The sequence below is a fragment of the Schistocerca serialis genome, chromosome 1 (assembly GCF_023864345.2).
Source record: "Schistocerca serialis cubense isolate TAMUIC-IGC-003099 chromosome 1, iqSchSeri2.2, whole genome shotgun sequence".
NCBI classification, from domain to species: Eukaryota; Metazoa; Arthropoda; class Insecta; order Orthoptera; family Acrididae; genus Schistocerca; species Schistocerca serialis.
Genome location: NC_064638.1, coordinates 749,229,062 through 749,246,327, shown reverse-complemented (window position 1 = coordinate 749,246,327; position 17,266 = coordinate 749,229,062). Strand labels below are relative to the sequence as shown.

Here is a 17,266-nt window from a genome sequence, read left to right as displayed (position 1 = left end):
CGCACAAACCATAAATACTAACAAGATGGCTGCCTTTCAGCACACACCAAAAATCACGTCCATCCCCTACAAGGTAACAATCGAGAGTGTATCTTAACTCTTCTTGGAGTATGAAACAAAAGAGAATCCAATATGAACATTACAGAGGTTCTATTCTAGATTCGTCTCTATTTAATCTTTGGCGCAGACTTTAAAGTATTGTATCTCTCAGCGTCGGAATGTGTCATTATAACGTCATCTTTAAAGCCGAGTTCAGCGCGTCCGTAGAGCCTCACAGCCAACCGTCCTAATTTTGAACGTACCAATTTCTCGCAGCAGTTGTTGTCGGGCGAAGGTGTTACGTGATGTCATGACAACAGAGACTGACCCGGCGCCCTCTTCTCACTTTGTTTGCGTGCCGTGAAGCGGGTGGTTTTAAACTGATCCCAGCTTGATGATGCTAATTCTACCTCCAAACTATACATTTCCGGACATGGGTTCTTTATGAAAACCTTGTACTATGTCCCGTCTACAGCCCCTAGAGGCCTATAATTGGCATTTTTTGAATCACCCTGGATATATAGAACAGCATCATGTTACGGGGTGCTACACTTTTGGCGCCAATTGTCAAGGTGCCAGGATATGCTAGTAGTGGAGATGCCGTTCTAGGTTGATGGGCAGGGCGAGGAGTGGGAGGGACCAGTTCCTCGGATGTCGCGGAATCAGACGTGCAGTCAGACCAGCAACATATTTTGTGTAGCAAGAACTCGTGCAGTAGCCGCACGCGGCGCCCCAGTGCTGTGCGTTGACCCCGGGCGGCAGTGCCCGCCTCAGCATTACACAAAGCGGCGCACAGACGCCAGTGGACGGAGTCGCTGCGTCAGCGATCTGGCAGCGCGCGGCCGCGTCAGGCGTTCCGCCGACTGCGAAGCGCGAGGACGCCGGAAGGCAGCAGCTAGCGGCAGTACGTCACATGCGAGGCGCGGGCTGCGAACCCAGGACTCCGTGCGGCGCCTAGGACCGGCCGATGACAGCACCGAGCAGACCCCAGTGGGGTAGCTCCCGCTCAGACACTGGAACTGTCAAGCCTGGGAGCAGCCAGTAGACCAGCGGCAAGAGGAGGCGGCGGCTAGTTGTAGACGGTGCTGCGTGTCCCACATCAGGTCGACGGTTGGCAAGGAGTATCTCTCGGCATTGGCTGCATTTGGACGCAGATATTGCTAGGTCCGGGCGGCGAGAATTTATAACAAATTTTGTACGATATGTGACATCTCCAAAACGGTGAATAGGTTGTTGAGGGAACAGTGATTGCCGGCCGGTGTGGCCGTGCGGTTCTAGGCGCTTCAGTCTGGAACTTCGTGACCGCTACGGTCGCAGGTTCGAATCCTGCCTCGGACATGGATGTGTGTGATGTCCTTAGGTTAGTTAGGTTAAAGTAGTTCTAAGTTGTACGGGACTGATGACCACAGATGTTAAGTCCCATAGTGCTCAGAGCCATTTGAACCAATTTTGAACAGTCATTGAGTGAGTGCAAAATCAGTTTATTAATCTAATATTACGCGTTGCGACGTTTGTCATCATCAGACATCTGTTAAAGATTAATAAAGTCCCCTGGGCACACTTCTCAAGATGGCGCATACCTCCTTTGTGATTTTATGTAACGCCAATGAAGTTTTGTGCGGCTCCTTGTGGCCGGTCGACGCCCCTTCTCACGTAGGGATTTAGGCGCAGGGGTCATGGTGTGGAACGACGCAAGCCCGCTCACCACTACGCCGGCCTGTTGTAAAGCACCGTACCGCCTCAGAATATCCCGACACTGCCAGGGGAATTCCACAGCCAGCATGCTGATCCGCCTGGCCACGGGTTGGGCTGCTAGGGAAGGTATCGGCGCAACAAATAGTAGTACAGTATCTTTGTGTACAAAGTCATAGATAAGTCACTGATGGACGGTGAGCTCAGCCTTCGGCACCTGTCTGGAGCTGGCGCGTGAGAGCGGTGCAGCCCTGGGTAGCGCATCCTCTGTCAATACTGGGGAAATATTAGTCATCTCCCACTAGGGGCGGTCCCTTCACTCGCCTGCAGCGTCGCCGCTGTCGAGACACAGGGTTCCCTGCGGCCACACACACGCTGGCCTGACACCTAGAGCCCTCGGCTGATAATTGGCCGCCGGCTTATCTCGGGCGCTTGCGTAACGCCCGGCAGGCCCGCCCGCGTACACCGACAGTGGCTGGGCTGGGCTGGGCTGGGCCGTATCCGGCAGCAGGGAGCCGCGCCGTGACTCACCACATTCCGCGCCGGCACGCAGCCGCACGCGCGCTCACGCACACACGCGGCTTCCTCACATTGGAGTCCTCCGGACAGGAAGGCGAGGCGAGGTGCACAGCCGCCACCGTACAGTACGTCACTCCAGCCACCTGTGGGCGGAGCTGACAGTGACTCAAGCAGCGCGCAACGTCGCTCCTTTGTCTGTCGGCACTCCGAGCTCCTGGACGTCGCAGGCTGTCAGACTATCCTGCTCTATCATATCGTCTTTTTCCCTGTCTTAGTTTTGAAACAGCAACAGTATTACAAGCGATGATTCACGTAACACTTGACCAATCAATGCAACAGTTACAAATTTAACGAAGCCAACGACATACAAAAACATAAACATGTTAACTAGCGAAGTGACGTATTGTTTAGTACACAGGTATCGCACCTGGTAGGACGACGGTTCAAATCTTCTTGCGGCTATCCAGACTCAGGTTTTCTCTCATTTCCCTAAATCGCTCAAGGCAAATGCTGGAATGGTTCCTTTGAAAGGGCACGACCGATCTCCTTCCGCCGACCGCTACGGTCGCAGGTTCGAATCCTGCCTCGGGCATGGATGTGTGTGATGTCCTTAGGTTAGTTCGGTTTAAGTAGTTGTAAGTCCTAGGGGACTGATGACCTCAGATGTTAAGTCCCATAGAGCTCAGAGCCATTTGAACCATTTGATCTCCTTCCCTGTTAGGATTGCCAGGTCCATAAACAGAAAAGCCGGACACGGCGCTATATGTAGCTGGATATTTTGTCCTAAAAGCGGGACTAAAAAAAAGTAAATAGCCTTATAATTTCACAGCTATGATAACAACTAAGTGCTGAGTCTTATTATACTTATTCATTGTGCTTACGTCATTATCCTGGTACAGACTTTAGGTGTGGTTTTTCTACTCCATAGTAAAGGCCGGACTTTTATGTATTTTGCCGGACATGACCGTAAAAAGCCTGACATGTTCGGCTAAAGCCAGACACCTTGCAACCCTGCTCCCCGTCCTTCTCTAACCCGAGCCTGAGTTCCGTCCCTAATAACCTCGTTCTCGACGGAGCGTTAAACTTTGATCTCCCTCCCTCCCTCCTCCCTCCCTTCCTTCCTTCCTTTATACTGGGTACTTAAATTAATTCTCGCTTTTTTTGGGACAGAAAACACCTTTTCTTTTTTTCTCGTGCCTCTGTCCTGTGCTTGCGAAGGGTCGGCATGGTTATTAGCGGATATGATGTGGTTAGTTTAAAGGGTGGCCGGATGCCCGTCCGGTCGCCACTCCTTTACGCTCCCCGCCCTCCGGGACGGAATATGGGTACCCAAACTGTCTGCGTGAAGTGTTATTGATATGAAAGTGTGCGTAAGTTCTCTAAATGTTTGTGAAACATGTAACTGAAGCGGGACCTGGGTGCCACCCCGAATTCACTTTGTCGGTTGTGGAAAACCGCCTAAAAACTACACTGAGGCTGGCTGGCACACCGACCCTCGTCGTTAATCCGCCAGGCGGGCTCGACCTGCGGCCGGCCTACCTTCCTGTGCCGGAAGCGGCACTTTATAGCGCACGGCTAACCGGGCGGCTGTTGGACGGAAAAAAGCACGTTTATTTTAACAGAATGATGTAAAATAACTTACTGAAAGTAGCATCCTTCGGGAACTACGGCCTTATCCCACTTCTCGGATAGCGTGTGGATTCTGCAACTAAATAAATTCAGGTTCTTTTTGACGTGATGCACTCATCGAACCAGTTTTCGAGATCGTTAAAAGATGTGAATTGTCGATCAGAAAGGCTATCGTACATGGGCCGAAACAAATGGTAATCGGAAGCATCTTTAACATACGTTTCCAATAGCAAGCGATGGCTTTCTGAAGCAAATTTCCTGAGATGAAAGCAGAAGCGTAACAATTCCCTCAAATTCTCTTTGGTAGGTGTAAAACCCGAGACGTTAAAGAAGCTAAATAGATCTGTACTTCTGACTCCATTCCTCTATCCATTAATACGAATATGCGCCTATCTGCCTCCTTAAATCACGCTTGTGCGGTGACTATCGACTACCAAGATGAAGTGCGAATCCCAGCATTGGAAGCAGATTGCCCAGCAAGAGGAGGAGATACGGAGGCGTACACTTCATAGTTTCAGACTTATCTACGTCTGTACTGTGCAAGCTACATTACGGTGTGTGGTGGAGGATGTTTTTGGCACCACTAGCACTTCCGTCCCTGTAGTTCTATTCGCATTTGGCGCATGGGTGGGAACGACTGTCAGTAAACCTCCGTTCTAAATTTCTCGTCGGCATCATTTCGCGAGACATATGTAAGACAGAATGAGGCGTTGCCCGTCTGTGTTTCGAAATACACGCTCGGAATTTCCAAAGCGAACTTCTACATGCTGGCACACACTTTCCCCGTGACATGCTTCTTTCATTTCGTAATTATCCACAACAATACATACACAGCAGCCAACTCCATAATTACCTATCAAAGTTATGCACGCACCAACCACATGATGCCGTCATGTTGGCCATAGTGGTACGTATTCCTTAATGCTCGTCACGCATCGTCTGGTAGCGCAGTTGTAGGAGAAGTGAGTCAGCGTCGAGAATTTACGGCAGCACATCTGCACTCGCGAGAACCATTTCTGAATTCTGTTCTGTGTTAGTCTGAAGAGCGTTAGGAAGTGCCCCTTAAAAGAACATACAGTGTTTCTTGTCTTAAAAAATTATTTATTTATCGTATGGCTTTTTAAACACTGTGTTAAATATAATACAAACATTAACACGTGTAATTTGCAGACATAAGATCAATTGCGTCCTTCGTTGCCGTCAGGAATTCATCGAACATTCTATGATGTACCATGTTGGGACATTCTGTAACAATGTGACGAACGGTTTGCCTGCCTCCGCCACAGTCGCATTTTGGAGATGGAGACTTAACCAATGTGTGAAGAGAGTCTGCGCTTGTGCCATGATTGGTGCGTTCTCTGTTAATCGTTGTCAATGTTCTGTGCGACAGGAAGAAGGCAGGGGGGTCTCTTTCTTGCGCAGGGCAAGTTATGGCAATGGGGAGGGCAAGTCCCTGTCCGGTCTCGTTCCAATAAGTCGGGTTAAGTTGAACTGAGACGTGTGCAGTTCGATGGCTCTTTCCACGGATAGATTTCTCGATCGAATCCGGTTTCTTTGTAGGGTAACCGCGGCTTGATGGATAGGGAGCGGCGGGTTGCGTCGTTTGCCTTAAACTCACGGAGAAGAACTGCTTTCGTCGAAGCCAATGGGAGGGAATGTGGTCAATGTGGGCAGCCATTGGATGGGGGTTGATGTTAGTGTATCACGGATAATTCTCATTATGTTGTTGAGCTGTGCGTCGTGTGTGTGTGTGTGTGTGTGTGTGTGTGTGTGTGTGTGTGTGTGTGTGTGTGTGTGCGAGCGAGCGCGCGCGCGCGCATTCTTGAGCCACTCATATTTACATGTTACAGAAACCATCAAAGTTGGTTTATTGTTGAACAAAAAAAGGTATAGTTACAAAGGAGTTCGCTAATAACGTCCATTACGAGTTGTGCAAGAGATAAATATGGAATTTTCCACAGTGTCACCATTTGTTCCAGGGCACTGTGCCAGAATTGCCGGTCAATTACGGTAGCTGTTAGCGGTGCACTGCAAGCTTTTATGCTTGGAATGGTGAAAGAACAGCTCTGTTGCCGGCTTTCAACTACGAAGCGTCAAAGGCTGCTGCTGGTGGTACCGAAGCTAAGTACCTGAAAACAATAGTCATCTACAGGGATGCGGCAACACTGAGGTGCTGCCGCAAAGACGTGTACGTAATTCCTGTTCCCTGTTAGTTGTGGAAGACGCGTGGAGTTTTCGCGTGCAGCACACGTCGACTATCACGGATCAAATTTCACCGTGCGGACTGCAGACTTGATTGCATGAATACGTGCCCACATTGCACTATGTCACCACAACACAGAGAAGAATCCCGCGGCGTTGCAGAGTGTAGGGACTGTTGCGTGAACTGAAGACGGTTCTCAATAGGAAGCGCGTGGGTGTCACCAGGCCGTGCGTGCAAGTCGGTGGCTCTCGTAACGAGCCTCAGCCGCTCCAGGAATAGTCCAGCGCGCCGCATCGCAGCGCGCGACGCCGCGGCCGGAAATAAATTCTGTCCGCTGCAGAGGGCGGCGCCGCCAAAGTAAAGGAGTCGGAATGTGCTGCTTCCAATTAACAAGGCTTCCAGACTCAAAGTTCACTAACGTCTGGCAGGCTACCCTATCCCTCATAAACGGAGGAAAGGGAGGTGGAGAGATAAGTTAGGCTTCATTCTCCCAACGATGACTAGCTTATTAGGTACGGAGCACAAGTTCGGATCAGGGAAGGAGAGGAGAGGAAAGGAAATCGGCCATGATCTTCTCAAGGGAACAATTCTAGCATTTGCCTTAAGGCTTTAAAGCTAGTTAGGGAACCACAGAGAACGTAACTCTGAGTGGCAGGACGGGGATTTGAATCGCCCTTCTCCTGAATAGATTGTCGAGTGACTTCGCACTACGCCACACTGCTCGGTATATTGATCGTAGTGGAGAATGTCTATGGAAATGCATTTTACAGGACGCCAACATCAGCGTTGGCAAACAAAGCGCGTAGCTGACGACGGGGAACGAAATCGGAAAGTCGCGCGGGATTAGCCGAGCGGTCTTAGGCGCTGCAGTCATGGATTGTGCAGCTGGTCCCGGTGGAGGTTCGAGTCCTCCCTCGGGCATGGGTGTGTGTGTTTGTCCTTAGGATAATTTAGGTTAAGTAGTGTGTAAGCTTAGGGACTGATGACCTTAGCAGTTAAGTCCCATAAGATTTCACACACATTACAGAAATCGGAAATAAACAGTGCCGTTTGATCAAGTAATACATCACAGATTGACTCTCTCTGCCTAACGCGCGCGCGCGCGCGCACACACACACACACACACACACACACACACACACACACACACACACACACAAGCTCGCGCACCACTTGCCGATTAAAAAACTGGTGTTGCACTATTAGCTGTAGTGCTGAAGACAGTCTTATAGAACAAAATGGGCTGTTAAGGTATTTTTGTTGAAACAATTTTTGCGAAAGCAGCCAAGTATACAGCTTCTCACCTAATATTTTCGTACTGTTTGACACTAAAATTAAGAGAGACACTTTGATTCTGTAACACCTCTAAAACATGTATGGGTGAGGAGAGAGTTATAAGACATTGTATTTTTCTGAAGACAGAGTAATCAAAATACGTGTAATCAGTTAACAGTTGTCGAAGTTTCGTTCAAGGACTGACATGAGAAAACTGGTTCCTGCTTGGGTTCCTTGTACTAGTGTGTGGACAGGGGAGAGAAGATTAGAGCGTATAGGCCTACTCCTAAATTCCGAAACTATCGGGCGTCTCGCTTCAAATTAGACCCGGAGCACTTTGTTCACGTCCTGATGTAGGTAATTAGTTACTATCGCAACAGAAGGAAAAGGGACAAGAGTAGCTATAAATTAGGTCAACGGCGCATAATTCAGAGGTCCGCAGCAGCTGGGGCGGTCGCTGCAGGGGGAAGGGAGCGAGGTGGACGGGCGACCAACAAGAAAAAGGAACGACAAAGCCGAACGGTGTGGGCGGCGCGTTGTGGGCGGCCATTGTAGGTCCGCGCTCGCGCTGGCGCGGGTCCCGCGTCGCGTGGGCGGCGTGGCACGGAGCGGCGCGGCTGATCTCTGCACGGCAGGTCGATGACTCGGCCGCCGCCTGTCACCGCTGACGCAGCACACGCTCGCGCGACACCGCTTGGTAAACACTCCCACACACCCACTGGCCGCGCGCGCGCTTCACAACGGCTCACTGCACGCTACCGCTGGAATGGAACGAGTCGGGCCTGTGTGTGTGTGTGTGTGTGTGTGTGTGTGTGTGTGTGTGTGTGTGTGTGTGTGTGCGTGCGCGCTTTCATGTTTAGAATACCCTATAGTAAGGTTACTATAGTCTCTTCACAAGGAAGTGAACGACTTCTGAGACTGTGCGGGGAGTGGAGGAAGCAAACCCCACTGCCGAGGTGTTAGGGCCGCTGCGGGGGGAACCAAGCCGCTCTCACGTCACGAAGTCACGCCATTTGTGCACGAAACGCTGTTTCGTTCCGCTGCGCCATCAGCTAGCCGGATTGGCAAGCGAAGGGGCTCTCGTTCGATTCCCCGGCCGGATCGGTGATTTTCTGCGTTCGGGGAGTGGGTGTTGTGCTGTCCTTACGTTCGTATAATCGGAAACGACATTCCACTGTTAGGATGGCTGTATAGGCACGGTGTTGACGGCGCCGCCCTACCAGCTATCATCTGCTACATACTGCGCGCCTGCGAAAGTAAAAGTGGAGACAGGGGCGCAACGAAAACTTACAGGAAGCGTGAGATGGAAATCGATAGTTTCGTGCTGTGTAATGGAACTTGTCGCAAATTATTCCAAATCACTTCTCTGTTCGTTGATTATTCGCAGTCGAGGGCCCACCAGAATAAATGAGTGCAATGTCTGATGCCTGGGATCCTAATTTACACAACCATATATGTGTTTCCAAAAAGTCTATCCCACCCCTGGCGCCGTCTCCTCGTACGGGAAGCAGTGCAGTACATAGTGCTGCTTTTACACACACGAAGAAAACGACCATTTTAAAGTAATTCGGGCCGAAGGCAACATAGTTTCAAAGCACTGTGGAACTGAAAAATTTCAACAGAAATTAGCATCTTTCTGTTGGAAGTTACTGCCGATTTCCCGGGATTATCTTAGCAAAAAAGGCAAAGTCTTCTCAGAGTGCTGAAACGTCACTGTCCGTCTCATCGCGTGAGGGTGAAGCTGCTCTTCATTTTTGCTCTCCCGCTCGCAAGTGTCAGTGATATTATTGATTACTTTTCTAGCTCCACTCCGTGAAGTAGCACCCTTTGCCCTTCTCCGAAGAGTGGAAGAAGCCAGTGAATGGCCAAGAAGCGCTTCGTTACTGATCAGGAGGTGTATCAGCTTGCGAGACAATACAACACGGTGCAACAAACTCTTTGGAGTGGTTAGATACGTGAGGTTCTGTATTAGGTAGCTGAGGCTGACAGTGGCTGGACACAAAACAAGGACGGGGTTGTCGGCTGACTTCTACCGACCTCTACCGATATAGAACTAGGGAGCACGCGTTTGTTTCTCAGTAATAAGGCCAGTTAGCGATTGCTAAAGCACTCTGACACGAATATAATTAAAACCGCTGAGACTGGAATACAAACTCACCTTAAAAACATAATTATTTTATCCTATTCTCACTTAGTTTCACGTAGCCAGTCATAGTTATTCACTCCGAATGTAAAATGGACAGCTTTACAACTTCTAAAATGTTCTCTTAAAATCGTAATTGGTCTATGGAATAAAGGCAAAAAAAAAAAAAAAAAAACTCGGGAAGTTGGAAGTGTAAACTTTCGTAGCCGGAAAAAATACCACACTAACTTATTCCCGACTACCCCGTGGTCGGAAGGTTATCTTTACTAGAAAAAGGGGGGTACTGTGCTGCGACAAAAATTTTTGATCACCTGCCCAATGATATAAAATGGGTGACAGACAGCGAAGTAAAATTTGGAAACACACTGAAAAGGTTTCTCCTTGATAATGCCGTCTGTTCCGCAGAAGAATTTCTTTCCCTGTAATAATTATGTAAAACGTGGTGGGTAGCACTTTCTAACTCACAACATCAGCATATCTTTTTTCTTTTTGAAAAAAAAAAAACTTTGAAATGTTCAGGATGTAACCATAAGTACAAATTAATTTACGACTTGATTGTAAAATCACTCGCTCCACGTCATTACGATCTATCATGTAAAATGATCCACGAAACATGAAACTAACTACGGTAACTACACGACAGAAGAAAACACAATGCATAGGGACTACTACCTGTTGTTTTAAGAATATTGACATCAGTTGACGTGACGTTAGTTAAGAAAACTGACCACCGCAGAGCAACTAATCCACGTTGGATTCATTTGGCACCAACAGCCACTGTCTCGGACGAACAAGGAAGAGAAACCAGAGATCGTTTGACAGAAACTTCACGCCAAACACCAGGGTTGGCAGAGTTTCGAAGCAACGCCCCTTTTCTAAAATAGAAGCGGAAGCAACAACGCAGAGAATACGAGACGTTAGGAGTCGCCGCCAGCACCAGACAAAGACCGCGTGCGTCAGTGCTGTTACGTAATAAGCGGGGCGCGAGTCGGCAGCGGCGCTGCCGGTGAGCGATGCGGCTGTACTCCTCCGGGCGTGGTGCCGGGGGAGGAAGTGGGGGCGGCTGCGACGGCTGGCCTCAGCTTCCCTCGTGGAACAATCGCGCAGCTGCGTTCTACTTATCTCCTTACCGCCAAGTCGAATGTGACATTACCAATCTATTACAGGGAGAAAATTAACTGCTGCTAGACATAGCACGGCATACATGTTTTCATGAGCAATCTGCCTACGCTGAAGAAGAGAGACCGGTACAAAGGAGCGTCCCCCACTCTGTTGGCCACATGAAACTATAGTGTAACGGCAGTAGATGTCGTACATCGCATTTGACAGCCATGTTTTTCCTTTCAAGTTGACAAAGACTGTTGGATATTGAGTTCCATAAATCCCGTGTCACACCGATTAACATTTACTCTTAAGTTTACTTTATGGCTAGCGCGCCACCTTCCATGCAGACGCCGTTCACCGCTAGTTTGTTTTCCTCTAGACAGCCTTACAGGTTTAAGGCAACAGTTCCTGTGCTGTTTTCCTTGTAATATTATTTGAGTGCTACCTGCGCGGGCCAGGTAGGACTCCTGTCGGCAGTTGACGTGACAAGTTGAAGTCTCGGTCGCTCTGTAAGCGCGCTTGATTAAAACTTAACCTCGCAGTGCCTTTTAATTATCCGCAAGTGTCGTGCTTATATGCTGTGAAAATTCCCAGTTATTACAACAAAAGCCTGCATGCCGCATTTCTGCCAAGAGTTTAGAGTGCCTTTTTTTAAGCCGACACTATATGAAGCAACTCAGTTACAGATGTATCAAGTCTTGTAAAACATGCTAATAACGACGAACATTATGTCATATTAGAACAGAGTCATGTGCTGCAATCATTGTTAGGATACTTAGAACGTCAAATCATAATGTAATACATTCCAAATTGGAAAAAGTAATACTCTTCAAATTGAACAAATAATTTTATTCGAACACTAACCTCAGTTCTCCACATAGTATAGAGAGAACTCCTCTTCCATCGTTCTTCCTCTTCTTGACGACGCTTTAGTCCTTCTTCCCTGGTCTCTTTCCTCCCACTGTCCATTGCTAGCCATCAAAAGAGCAATTAACGTTCATTTCTTCTGAATGTCGGGAATCAACAGACCTTTTGCAATCAAAGAACTCAAAGCAGACCTTATGCCGTGTGACAGCTTCGGTAGGCAAGCCGGGCATCCCCGCTGGCGAACAGTCATGAATGCTAGCCGTGTAGCAAACCTACGGAGAAGCTTCCTCCTGCTGACACGGATTTTGTCCAAAAAAAAAAAAAAAAACACAGTAGCTTGAGAACACACGATGAAGCTGCAGTTATGAATGTGGACAGAAATTTCCTGGTCTGTGACTGATCAGTCACTATGCAGAATAGGTTAAGAACTACATGTAGTGAACCTCTTCAGACTTATGTCGACAAGCACTGTGGCGAACTCCAACTCAGCAGACGCAATATAGTACGAAGAAGAACAGGGAGGGATGGGTACCGCCTGGTCGGCGAGAGGGGAGGCAACCCGCGCAACGCCAGTGGCATGCGAGTCGGCAGTTAGCGCCGTCACTTGTCCGTCACCACGTCACATTGGAGGGAACACACACGTTTCGTTTCACTAATGCTACAACATGACTTCATCTCTTTCACCAGCACTAGTCTGAAACAGTGAAAAACACAAAAAATTGGACGTCGTCTGTTCTTGCCGGTTCCGCGCAGAAATTATCGAATAGCGCCTTGATCCCAGTTTCTTACTGACAGAAAGGTAACATAGCTGAAGAAAATGTGAGTCATCACCTTAAAAGAACGCACTGGTCGCTGCATATTGGGTTACAACAGGGGTATGTGGACGAGCGTTATCCTGTTGAAAAACACCCCCTGGAATGCTGTGGCAGCACAGCAGGTCGCATCACCAGACTGACGTACAAATTTGCAGTCAGGGTGATGGGATAGCCACGACGAGAGTGCTCCTGCTGTCATACGAAATTGCAGCCCAGACATTAACGCCAACTGGAGGACCAGTATGTCTAGCACATAGACAGGGTGGCTGCAGCCCCTCAACTGTCCTTCTGCCCAACACACGGCCATCACTGGCAGTGAGGCAGAACCATCTTCCATCAGTAAACACAACAGTCCACCATCCTACCATCCAATGAGCTCTCACCTGACACCATTGGATTCACTCGAATGCACGATACGGGGCGTCTGTCTGGGAGCTATCTTTGAAGTAAGAGATTTGTAACACTGCGTTGTGTGATTGTGGTGCCAACTGCTGCTCAGATTGTCTGACAATTCCTTCTTCATGTTGTGATTTTTTTTCTTCAGTGTATTTATGAGCTGTGGGGTACCGCCTGCACAAAAAAAACCTACTGACCCTTAACATAGACAAATGTAATGTATTGCGAATACATAGAAAGAAGGATTCTTTATTGTTTGATTATATGGTAGCGGAACAAACACTGGTACCAGTTGCCGGCCGAAGTGGCCGTGCGGTTAAAGGCGCTGCAGTCTGGAACCGCAAGACCGCTACGGTCGCAGGTTCGAATCCTGCCTCGGGCATGGATGTTTGTGATGTCCTTAGGTTAGTTAGGTTTAAGTAGTTCTAAGTTCTAGGGGACTAATGACCTCAGCAGTTGAGTCCCATAGTGCTCAGAGCCATTTGAACCATTTTGAACTGGTAGCAGTTACTTCTGTAAAATATCTGGGAGTATGCGTACGGAACGATTTGAAGTGGAATGATCATATAAAATTAATTGTTGGTAAGGCGGGTGCCAGGTTGAGATTGATTGAGAGTGTCCTTAGAAAATGTAGTCCGTCAACAAAGGAGGTGGCTTACAAAACTCTCGTTCGACCTATACTGGAGTGTTGCTCATCAGTGTGGGATCCGTACCAGGTCGGGTTGACAGAGGAGATAGAGAAGATCCAAAGAAGAGCGGCGCGTTTCGTCACAGGGTTATTTGGTAAGCGTGATAGCGTTACGGAGATGTTTAGCAAACTCAAGTGGCAGACTCTTCAAGAGAGGCGCTCTGCATTGCGGTGTAGCTTGCTGTCCAGGTTTCGAGAGGGGGGGTGCGTTTCTGGATGAAGTATCGAATATATTGCTTCTCCCTACTTACACCTCCCGAGGAGATCACGAATGTAAAATTAGAGGGATTCGAGCGCGCACGGAGGTTTTCCGGCAGTCGTTCTTCCCGCGAACCATACGCGAGTGGAACAGGAAAGGGAGGTAATGACAGTGCCACGTAAAGTGCCCTCCGCCACACAGCGTTGCGTGGCTTGCGGAGTATAAATGTAAATGTAGATGTAGATGTAGACTTGTAAGACCGATTGTGTGTGTGAGAGACGCTAGCTGTAAGCTGTCACGTTGTGGTGCTGGCGCCGTGTGACGCAGTGTGGTGTGACGTGTGTTGCAGCGCCGCACAACCACCTGGTGCTGAGCAACAGGTCGCACGCGCTGCTGCGGCTGCACCGGCTGCCCGAGGCGCTGGCCGATGCGGACGCCGTCGTCCGGCTGCGGCCGTCCTGGCCCAAGGTAGGCGCAACTGCCCAGCTGCTGACGTCACCCCCTTCCACCGTCCAACCTCCACGAGTCCCAGCCTTTCCTTCAGCCCACTCCGCCTCGAATGAAGAAGCGAAGTGCATGACGCACTGAACGTGTATTCCGGAGGACTCCGTTTCATATTCCACTCTGGCGCTTTCCGTGGCCTCCATGAATCACGTTCGGAAAATTTATATTTACTTTGTTTGCATTGCACAGGACCGCTGTAACGTTTCTACAACACTAGGAAACTTGACGCAATGTTTTGATTAATAAATACATATGGTGGATAATAATTAAATACAGTAAATAGTAGCAGTGATCGTTAGAGATAGATTGCCTCGTTTTTGCGGGTAATCTGGCACTTTTCTCTAGTGACATCACAACAGCCCAGAAACGGATTTCACTCTTAACGGGGCTTCACACGCTCTCTGTTTATTGCGCAATACCAAGGGTTGCCCACTGATTAAAGTAGAGATAAGGGAAGTGAAAATAAGGGGTAAATGCAAAAAATAAGGGGCCTGAAGTTGACTATTAGTACAGAATAACAAATGGTAAATAATCTTATTGAATCATTATTCTCTATAAAAAACGATATCACTACGTTAACAACACAAGTTACATACATTCCTGTAAATACAAAGACAAGAAGAGAAAAAAAAGACACCAGAAGAAAGGTTCAATATAAATGTTTTCTGGGTTTGGTACCGCGTCTTCTGTGTCCCAGAAGAAGGCCGCTGCAATCGTGGCCGGAACGTTGGTTTTTCTATACCAGCAGTAGTTTTTATATTATTACGCGGTACCAAACCCATAAAACTTTTATGTCGACTGACTCTGGCCGCGGAAGCCTACGCAGTTATAAAAGGTTCAATACTTGACAGGAAGCACAACAATTTAAAAGCTTATTTTTTAATTATTGATGCATTTCTGGTATTTGGCAATAGATCGTGCCTCTTTCTATAGAAGTGTGTCACTTTTTACAAATGAGAGGAATTCCTCACAACTACATTCAAAATTTAAACTAATCTAAAGTTCTGCTTTTATTAGGTCTACACTATTTTATTATTCATTAACGAAAATTAAATACACGAATCGCCAATACTTGCTTAACTATTTTCACGTTGCAATTCTTGTTACAATAGCTGAGTGATACACAAATGCCACTTCTCCTGTAGTTGCGCTGCATAATTCTTTTTGTAATAGGCCACTGAAGAAGCCGAATAGCTTGTTTGCCTGCTTGACCTTCCTTTCCTTCTCTATGTGACATACCAAGAGAGAAAAATAACTGATCAGTCACTGCTGCTTTTCCTGGATTACGAAATGAATAACACAAAATAAATAACGACTATGAGTCCATAATTCATACTCCATAGCCAACGTTTTCGGATGCTGAAGACAGTCCGCCTTGCCAAAATGTGCAATACTAAAATCTTTTTTGCAGAAAAAACTTTATTTTCTGGGTGAATTTTCTTCTGCACTGTACTCACCATCATCATTCATCTTTAACTCTTTACAAAATATTTCAATGCCTAACCGGTACATGTTTTCCTCTCAGAACACAACTACAGTGACTGAGCGATAGTGCTACGGTCGCAGGTTCGAATCCTGCCTCGGGCATGGATGTGTGTGATGCCCTTAGGTTAGTTAGGTTTAAGTAGTTCTAAGTTCTAGGGGAGTGATGACCTTAGAAGTTAAGTCCCATAGTGCTCAGAGCCATTTGAACTGAGCGATAGTGAAAGAGCAACACCTCCTCACGCATTGAAATGTATTGGGCCGATGCAACACCGAACGAAAGTCATACTAGCGAGCCTAAATCTACTGATAGGACGGCAGAGGAAAACAAAGGAAAGGAAGTGATGAAGAGCATCAAAGCAATCAGCATCTAATTTAAACGAATGAGTGGTTGGAATTCCCAAAATACGGGATACAGCTTGGAAAATACGGGACCCGCGATTTTAGTCTAAATAAAGTGTAAATACAGGATTTACCGGAATATACGAGGTAGTTGGTCACCCTAGCAATACCGAGTATTGCGCAGTGATGTCGAGCGTATGAGAATAATATTGACAGTTTGTGCAGATTGAAAGATTAGAAAGTGGGCTGAAAGGTTTACGGCGGGGAGGAGGGGGGGGGGGGGGGACAAAGATATGGAAACTCAAAATACAACACGTTACCAAGCCTAATACAGTGTAGGAAAGAATGGATAACTACAGATGCTGTATGATTTTTAAAGGAATCTTATACCATTCTCCCTGCAAAATAGTAGCGAGTTCGGTTAACGATGATGGAGGTGGATAGGACAACACACGGGCTCAATTGTGTATTGGGATCTGGTGAGTGTGGCGGCCAGGTTAGATGCAACAATTCGTCCTCGTGTTCACAAACCCAGTCCTGGACGATGTGGGCCGCGTGAACAGAGGCTCCGTCGTCTTGAAACACAGCACCGCCATTGGGGAAAAAACATTGTACCGTGGCGCGGACCAGATCATCCAAAATGGTCACATAGTCTTTGGCAGGAGTGCGGCAATGCAGAGTAACAGAGGATATGGCTGCCCAGATCAGCACCGAACCGCGCCATATTTCACTTGTGCGACGTAAACTCGGCCAGCAGTGTGAAATATGACTCATCCGATCAAATGACTTTCTTCCATTGCTCCATAGTCCATGTTTTACCGCTTCGGCGCCGCGTTTTCCTGTTACGGGCTGTTGCGTCAGTGATTAGTGGTTTTGGAATTCCAGTTTGTTCTATAATTCCCAGCATGTGGAGTTCCCGTTGTGTTGGCACTGAGAGGGTTCGCGAGTGCGACGTTCAGTTCCGCAGCGACTTTTGCAGCTGTCGTCCTCTTACTTTTTGTCACAATCCACTTCAGTAACCATCCGTCATGATCAATCGACGCACAGTTTTATTCACGTTGCGACTTAGCGGACGACATTTTACCGCTTTCCCTGTGTACGGTATAAATCTTCTACATGCTGCCTCCTGAAACACCATACACTTTGTATACCTTGATTATGGCAGCACCCACGCTATGAATGCCAAGATTACGCCCATGTTCTGATTCACTCAGCTTCGACATAATGCAGAACACTCTTCTGACCACCACTGGCACTTGCAGCGTATTGAGGACATTGCCAGGTGTCGGCATTTATGTTCAAGCGTGCAGTTCTCACGGTGTTTCCGTAGGTTTGTCTACCACCTCCCCCCCCCCCCCCCACCCAACCT

The 17,266-nt window shown here is 47.9% G+C and overlaps 1 protein-coding gene across 1 annotated transcript in view; it reads left to right on the top strand.

Annotated features, from left to right (window-relative positions):
- LOC126429858 (LON peptidase N-terminal domain and RING finger protein 3) overlaps positions 1-17,266 on the top strand; it is a 198,451-nt gene that overhangs the window by 162,704 nt on the left and 18,481 nt on the right. The window contains exon 3 of the mRNA XM_050090422.1: positions 13,919-14,037. Within this exon, the coding sequence (XP_049946379.1) occupies positions 13,919-14,037 (119 nt within the window). The remainder of the gene's footprint in view (positions 1-13,918; positions 14,038-17,266) is intronic.